At 39.8% G+C, this 8,355-nt stretch overlaps 1 protein-coding gene across 1 annotated transcript; it reads left to right on the forward strand.

Annotated features, from left to right (window-relative positions):
* Positions 1 to 4,196: 4,196 nt before the first annotated feature.
* Positions 4,197 to 8,113, forward strand: LOC100700707 (troponin I, fast skeletal muscle). The gene is made up of 7 exons (XM_003439541.5): positions 4,197 to 4,277; positions 6,230 to 6,263; positions 6,397 to 6,433; positions 6,512 to 6,640; positions 6,810 to 6,899; positions 7,212 to 7,388; positions 7,892 to 8,113. Exons 2-7 carry the CDS (start codon positions 6,256 to 6,258, stop codon positions 7,985 to 7,987), a joined length of 537 nt encoding a protein of 178 aa, XP_003439589.1. The 5' UTR covers positions 4,197 to 4,277; positions 6,230 to 6,255; the 3' UTR covers positions 7,988 to 8,113.
* Positions 8,114 to 8,355: the final 242 nt, after the last annotated feature.

The following is an 8,355-nucleotide window of genomic DNA, read 5'->3' on the forward strand; positions in this document are numbered from 1 at the left end:
GCACCATCATTGCTGAACTACGATTCAGGGTTTATGCATGGCAAGAGGTAATTTTTTTTTTCTTTACTTTTTCACTCCACTGCTTACAGAACTGTCTAAAAGAAGAGTATTAAAGTTTCCCTGTGAATGTTTAAAGACACTTAACATGACTGAGTTTCACAATGAGGGGAAAAAGGAGACTGTGCTCATTAAAACTAACCAGATGAAGGTGTTAACAGTAGTCAGGGCTTTGAAGTCATGAGTCTTTCACCTATAAAATTCTTCTTAACCTACAAATATTTTGTTAAATGGTGAAAATGACCCTTTCAAAGGTGCCGTTTTGTCTTTAAAGGTACCCTTTTTATTTACCCTCTGCAAATGTCACCACCAGGGAGCAGATTTTTAACAGCAGGTGTAATAAAACGTGTTCAGATGTGTGCTGCTGTTCGTTAAACTTCCAACGTTTCTCTCAGCCCTGTTTCCTCTAGACGATTTGCATTTTACCAGGTTAGCCTTGGAAATGGGAATCTGCTCTTGGGTAACTCACTGTGCCATCTTGTGGTACTACACGAAACAACGACACAGGCCTGTTTTAACATCAGTTGATGTCACTTCAACACAGTACACAGATGTGTTTGACAAATTCGAAGCAGTTGCTTCTTTACATTCTGTTGATGTAGTTGGTTTTTGTTTTGTTTTTTAATTTTTTTAAGTAAATATATAAGCAGTCTTAATGCCTCAGTTTTGAAAGGCTGATGGTGTATTGTCATCACCCAGCCAAGTTTCTGAAGTCAACTTTTATAGTTGTCTAATAAAAATCTTGTATAAGTTTAAATCACAGTGACCTTGACCTCAAGGTCAGAGGTCAGCTTTTCTGAAAATCATCTAGGATTTTCAAGTTTGTACAATAGATGCATCTATTAAGAGGCTAAAAGGATAGCACTGGCAGTTGCCCTTTTTGTGTTAAGTTCATGAATTTAGAAGTACCTTTAAACACAGAAAACATTTGCACCAGGAAAGCATCACCATTTCTGGCTGTAATTACTTTAATTATATCTTTAATGCTTACGCAGGCGTGTATATCAAATATAGTATTGTGGAGGACCAGAACTGCCGAAATTAAAAATGAAATGATGACTCAGTGTTAAAAATATTAAAATCAAATGTAGGCTTCATTTCATAAACTGTGACATGAATTCATATCTTTGTTTCTGTTTCTTAAACTTGTTCTTACCATTTTTTTAAATTTTCCTTTTCATTTATTTAACTTTAAGTTTAATTTGGGGGGTTTTCAGGCCTTTGATTAGCCAGTGCAGTACAGAAGTAGGATGACAGGAAGTGACACATCAAATGACCTGGGACAGACCACTGAAGTGAAATTTAAAAAAAAAAAAAAAGGAATTTTAAATTAATTTTAAAGGAAATTTAAAAAATGTCATTTTTAAAAAATTAATGTGCATTTTGATATTTTAGGTGTAATAACATAGATGTATATATGAGGTCTTATTTTTGATTAATTTAGTCTTCCATAGATGGATCTGCTTGTAGTAATCATCTGTGAACTGTAGGAGGTAGAGCCAGGTGGAAGGACTTTTAGGGAGCCATACTGTTTGGATATCAGTGAGTGGGCAGACGGTGATGGTAACAAAGGTTGAACACTAGTGGGGATGTATTTACCACATGCTCATATCAGTCAGCACTATCCTGCCCTCTCATTGGTAGTCGCTGCACTTGCTTGCCTCACAGTTGGGGAAAGCGCTGAAACTCCCACTTCCCACCCCCAGTGGTTATTTTGCCAGTCATTGCTTGAAAACGTTGAAAGTCATTGAGTGTTAATGGTCTTTGGTCGCCACGTCACTGCTAGCCACTTCCTTTTTAGCCAATTTATTGAACCCTTGTACAAAAATATATATTGTTAGGACAGAGTGTTAGCCATACAGAAATGAGGTCATTGCCAAATTCTCACTTAAATGGGAGTGTAACATCGGATGGTCCATGTATTTTCATAAGGGGGAAAAATGGACCAGTGTCCTTTGCAAAAAGTGTCAGAATTACTGGATTCAACATTGAAACCACTGCTGTGGGTATCATGTGAACTACTGCAAGAAATTCACCAATGACTTCCATATTCAGCTCAGATTCTGTCTGAAGTGTGTTAAAATGTGGGCTGGTTGTTAAATGGCATCAAGGCATAACTGGTACTCCGTCACTACTGACTACAATTTTTCCGGAAATGAAAAAGCACTACATCTGTGTTTTATTTTGCTTGTTTCATTTTCATTTTATTTTCATTTATTCCTTTTTTTTTTTTTTTTTTTTTTTGGTTAGTGGGCGGTCTTAGTCAAATTTGGTATCGGACAGGCTGCCACAGTTCATGTGATGGAGTGGAAACTAAATGTATGGTGCCTTCATTTGGAGTCGTCTCATGAGCGTTTGGTGACATTTGCACACTTTGTATGACTTTAACCTCTAGATATCTTGTAAGATGTTGAATATTTTTGGATGTTTTATTTTGAAAAAGAAGAAGAAAAAAGACATTTGTGTGACGTCGTCCTTGCTGTGATATATTTGCAGACTTTAGTGTACAGTAGCAGTGGTGGTGAGACTGAAACAGATTCTATATTTGACAGATGTTTTGATGCTCATGTAGTGGAAACGGTCATCAGCAGATTCTTTTTCTTTCTTTTTTTCCCTCGTCGTAAACGCTCGCCATCACAATCATCATATCAGACTGAATAGGTTTTCTAACTCGTTCTCTCAGGTGATTTCTCAGTATCCCAGAATGTTCTCAATGAATACGATGTGATTCAGAAATGTGAAGCAATGTATTTCTCATGTCGTGTTTATTAATCAGATTTAATTTGTACTGTTGAAATATTAAAGAAACTGATGTACCTAACAGCTGCTCATGTGTTGGAAGTGATTTGAGCAGGCCCTCAGGTCCAGGTTAACTCTGTGTTTGGAGCCCAGCAGAGCTTAGCTCATTGCTAAATGTTGATTTGTAAGCCATCCTGGAAGTTCCCCAAACAAGCACTATGTGGAAGTCAAACTGTCTCCTGTTGCTTCGTTTGTGCCCTGGTTCCTCTGATATACACTAAAGAACGAAGTTCCTTCAATCAGGAAATTTTTTGCAGTGGAGCCAGAGAAAGAAAACAACAGACTTCCTGAGAATATGAGACAATATGAGATCTGAATGATCAAAGTCTCCAGGTTCCTGCTGGAGTATGTGGAGAGAACCCGGCCATGTGGCGACAGTGCTGTCCACTTCCTCTCATACGGCCCGCTCACCTGCAGTGTCACATTTTGTACTTTCTGCTCCACTAATTATGTTCCAGATTTAGATCTTAACATTAAATATAATAAAAGTTTATAGTATAAATGATGAAGCTACCAAGCAGATTTCAGATATATTGAAATGAGTTCCAGCTGTAACAGCTGCATGATCGCTTCTGAATACAAAACACTTATGCAATGCAAAGCAATTATCAGACTCGTGTGCAGTGCCACTTTCTGTGTAATACGCCTGAATGAGGGCACAGCGCTGCACAAGAGCATGAAAATTGTTCCCAGTGTAGTCTTTATTCTCCCTCTGCTGCCACATTAACAAAAAAGCCTCGGTTTGAGCCACTGGTAGAGCTTCAGCAGCATATCTGAGCATGAAAACAGCAGATTGCATGAAACTGTCATGTCACCTCTCCTCAGATAAGCCTATTTTAAATTTCTGATCTATTTATTGCCTTATTATGAGGAAAAACAGGAAACAGTGGGGAGTTCCCACTCTGTTTTTTTTCTCCTGCACTGAAAAGTAGAAAGTGCTTGGCCAGCTTCTGTTAAAACAACATTGCTCTGCCCTCCCACCTGCTGTCTCCTTAACTTTCATCACTCCTGCTCCGTGATCTCCTGAAAAACTGCCTAAAACCCCTCGACCCTGTGAATATACCAGAGGAATATGTACTATGTTTGATTTGCAACTTCTGTGTTTCTACACAGTACAGAAGCGACTTCCTTTTGGGGGGTAGGAAGAGAATAATTCAATAAGCAAAGCAATCTGGGCAGAAGGGGTTATTTATAATGACGGGATAGGGCGGGGAGATTCTCGGGGGGTGTGGAGGGGAGGTCAGATATAATATTTCAGGTGCTGGATCTCATTGGTCAGTGAAAAAGTCGCCTTCCATAAAGAGAAAGATGGGGTTCCCTTTGCCTTTTGGGAATGCAGTATATATACCAACTTATAACGCCAGGAACGAGGCTGCTTCCCAAATCGGTTGGTCCCTTCTGTTTTCCTCATCAGCCAAAAGGTGAGACGTCTCTTAGACTACTTTTTGGACAGATCTCGTTCTGTTGCAGTTCATTGAAGGGAGCTTTTGGTTGTTTCTGATGTTGTCTTTGAGGTTTTGGTAAAAGCTAAACTTGTGATGTTGTGAGAAGAAACAAGCTGATTAGAAAGCCTCACTGCAGGATCATGATGATGATGGTGATGAGAAGCTTTTTAATGCCAGTATGGTTTGTTTTGGGGGTGACGCTGTCAGCGCTCCAGGTGTGAAGTGCAGTGTGATGAGGTGTGCTGGTGCAAATGGACTCTCGCGTTTGGAAAGTGATAGTCCCAGTGCTTCTCGCTGTGTCATCACAGAGGTCATGTGTCACATTTATCTGGTCTAATGAAATCAACTCCATGATTTATACAGATACGCTCCAATACACGGAAACATCAGCATCCAAAACATAATTGAACGCAGTGAAATGTCATCCGTTTTGTATTTGTAGAAAGAACAAAACTGTTCTTTATGTAACTCAGTGGGACTGAGTCACCTGTTAACAGTTTGAGAGCTTCAGCACCTGTAGCTGTCACCAGTCCAACCAAAGTGCGACAGCTGCACAGAAGGAGCGCACCGATGATGTTCTGCCTTGCGAGTAATTAGAAATGTGTTACATTTTCAACTCTCTGTAATCCTTCAGTGGTTGTTCTGTGGTACGTTGTGTCATTATTCCAAAAGAAAAGCTTGAAGTCACTTCAAACATGTGCTCTCCCTTTTGTGTCACCAGTTCTTTTTTCTTCTCATGGTTTAAGTTTCTGATGTTTGGAGTTTGCAAGTTCTAAAAAGTTGAGTGTTGTTGAGAAATGGTGGGAGTTTGGAGGCATCAAAATAGCTTTAAATGTATTGCTTTTTTTTGAGACCATCATTCAACCAAAACTGATATGTTTTGGTTGAATGAAAAGATCCACATCTTTTAACTGATGGTGTGTGTACGTGTGTGTGTGTGTGTGTGTGTACGTGTGTGTGTGTGTGTGTGTGTGTGTTATTATAGAACTATAGAAATAGTAAGCTTTTTATTGGACTCTGTTTTAATACTTTGAATGCCAAAAAGCTTGGATGAGATTAAAAAAAAGAAGTAAGGCTCAAACTGCAGATTTGTGCAAAGTGATAGTACGATTCTATATTCTGAGCTGAATCTGGGTTAATTTTGTCATTTGCAGGAATGTCTTGTGGGTCCAACCTGGACGAAAAGTCACGTTGTAGGCCTGATACTGTTTAGAGCAAATGTAGTGTGCGCTGTCTGTGGTCCAAAAATCACGAGCTGGGAGCAAGAGAGGTTTTGCAATTATCGTGTGGACCACATGTGCCACAAACAAACTTGCCATCTATGCCATATAAGGTGGACTCACCCTTAGTCTGTACCATTATTCAAGGCTGAATGTGGCCCAGAGAAACTGCAGATTGTGGACCACATCTGCGCCAAACATTTATTGCTAGTTGAGTAATGAGTACTGAGTACCTAAGGAAGATTCTTGATTCTTCTTGGTTAAAAATGGCAGGGTCCTTATTTCCCTTCTCTCGGTCTGGGTTTAGCGATTGTTGATCTGGATTGTTCTGCTCAGTCTCTATTTTCAGAGAAGGCATTTCATGACTTAGTCATGTCTGAGATGTTTGCACCAACAGAGGAGGTATCAGGTTTTTCTTGATAATCTTCCAGAAGACAGACAAGGGAACCCGGGGGGGACAACTGGACCCAAAATCCTCATCCTAATTTAGCCTAGAGGCTTTTCCTCGAGGAGTGCCGCTGATGCTCAAGTCGGTGTCATGTTTCTCCTAAGTGGAGTTATTCTTTCCAATAGAAACATTCTTGAACTGTTTCTCAATCTGAACCCACTTTAACCTGCCTTCCTTCCCAATCTTTCTGTTAGCCGATGACTTCCCGGTTATTTCCTAATAATTAACCATTCTTGTTTTCTCCTGATGTTTTTCTGCAGGGTTTTGAACCCAAACAAACACCAAGATGTTAGGGTGAGTACTTCTGTCTTGTTTTTACATAAATTTGAAAAAGTTCTTCAACATTTTGAAGTAAAAAAACAGACTTATCTAAGCTAATTTTGAATTTTAAGGTTTTCTTATGACAAACGGATTGATTTTCTTTTAGGAAAAAAGTGTCATCAAGTCGTAAGCATCAGCTGAAGGTAAAAGCTTTTTTGCAATCTGAACTATTTGCAATCTGCCTGTACACTTGATGTGACATGTTTGTGTTTTTTTGGAAGAGTTTGATGCTATCCATCGCTAAAGGTATACTGGAGGAGGAAGAAAGAGAGCGAGAGGAGGCAAAGAGGAGGTACATAGCTGAGACCTGTCCTCCTGTGTCCATGCCCAGGACCATGCAGGAGCTGCAGGCATGTCACAAATGAACACCAACACTTGTGCTGAGGATGTCACACAGACCTGGCTCGTTAACGACCATTTCGTGTCCAGCATTTGCATTCTAATTTGCACCTTGGTTTGGAAATGTCTGGAAAAGAGTCGCAGTGCATGTGTGACAATGGCTTTTGCATCTGTGTTCAGGATCTGTGCAAGGAGATCCACCGCAAGATCGACGGGATCGATGAAGAGCGATACGACCTGGAGATGAAAGTCAACAAAGCCGACAAAGAGGTAGAATATAACCCTGCGGAACCTGCCGTGTGTCCATCATCAGAAGGTCGGGCTGTGCTTTGTTTGAACATTTAAACTAAGATATCAGTTAATGGTAAAGTCTCCCACGGGGCAGAAGGATGTCATGTCAGATTTAGGGAGTGTGAATAAAATTATGTAAAATACAGCACCGCTCCCCAGATGGTAAACCTTCTACTTTTTTTCACCCGACACTTTAATGTTCTGATGATTAAATAAAACTGGACTATATTCAGTACTTTTGATTCCACGCTGAAAAACTTTCATCATGGTCTCTCTAATCTGCTTTTCCAGATCGATGACCTGAAGATTAAAGTCCAGGACCTGATGGGCAAGTTTAAGAAGCCCGTGCTGAAGAAAGTACGCATGTCTGCAGACGCCATGCTGAAAGCTCTGCTGGGCTCCAAACACACAGTTAACCTGGACCTGAGGGCCAACCTGAAGCAGGTCAAGAAGGAGGTGAAGGACGAGGTGAGGACCTGGTTGGATGCATGTTTTATAAATGTGTTTGTTGTTGTCTCAAAAGCAGCAGCCAGTAATATTTATCAATGGTCATTTATCATGTGATGCTAGGTTTCTAACATTTTGTCACTTAACCAACGTTTAATCAAATTTCATTAAATAGCAACGACATTTGATTCTTCTTTTGGTCCCATTTGGTTCTGACTAACACTGTTGAGTCTCAGGGTCCACACATCGGTCCACATTGTACTGAACAGATCCCATATGTGTTGTGACATTTGGGCCACATCTGGCCATATCATACTTGTCAACACCCTAACAGAGCTGTAACTGCAAAAGGTGATCGAGATTATGCCCAAATATTTCTGCTTCTGGTGAAATGTGCCTTTTATCGATGTATTCAAATGAAAACAGTTTATTAGACTCTAACTTTGTGTATGAGGCTGAGATTATTCTCTGACACTGTTTAATTAAAGCACCTAACCCGGCTCTCTTTTTTGATTGTGTTTAAGGACAAAGAGCTCCGTGATGTCGGCGACTGGCGCAAAAACATTGAAGACAAATCCGGCATGGACGGGAGGAAGAAGATGTTTGAGGCTGAGGCCTAAAAAGAGCTTAAGAGTATTTTTAGTTTCTGTTTGTCACTGACTGGCTTAATCTGACGATTAGAAAGCACACAAACATTTTTGATCCTGTAAAAATTTTTACTGAATAAACAAACAATTCCTACTGAAGAAGATGTGCTGTCTTTGCTTATGGTAATGCCAACCAGGTTGAAGCATTTCTGGTTTACACTAATAGAAACCAAACTATGACAGTATAGACAGCCACAGTCTAAAAAAATAACCTCGAAATGGTAACTGCGCTGTGATGGCTCATGCTTATGGACATAGTGTGTGTTTAACTGAAGAAAATGTAAATGATTTATTCAAAAGCAAAAGTGAGTTTTGGGGGTATTTTAATTTTTAAAGCGGAT

Source organism: Oreochromis niloticus, linkage group LG7, assembly GCF_001858045.2.
Source record: "Oreochromis niloticus isolate F11D_XX linkage group LG7, O_niloticus_UMD_NMBU, whole genome shotgun sequence".
NCBI lineage: Eukaryota > Metazoa > Chordata > Actinopteri > Cichliformes > Cichlidae > Oreochromis > Oreochromis niloticus.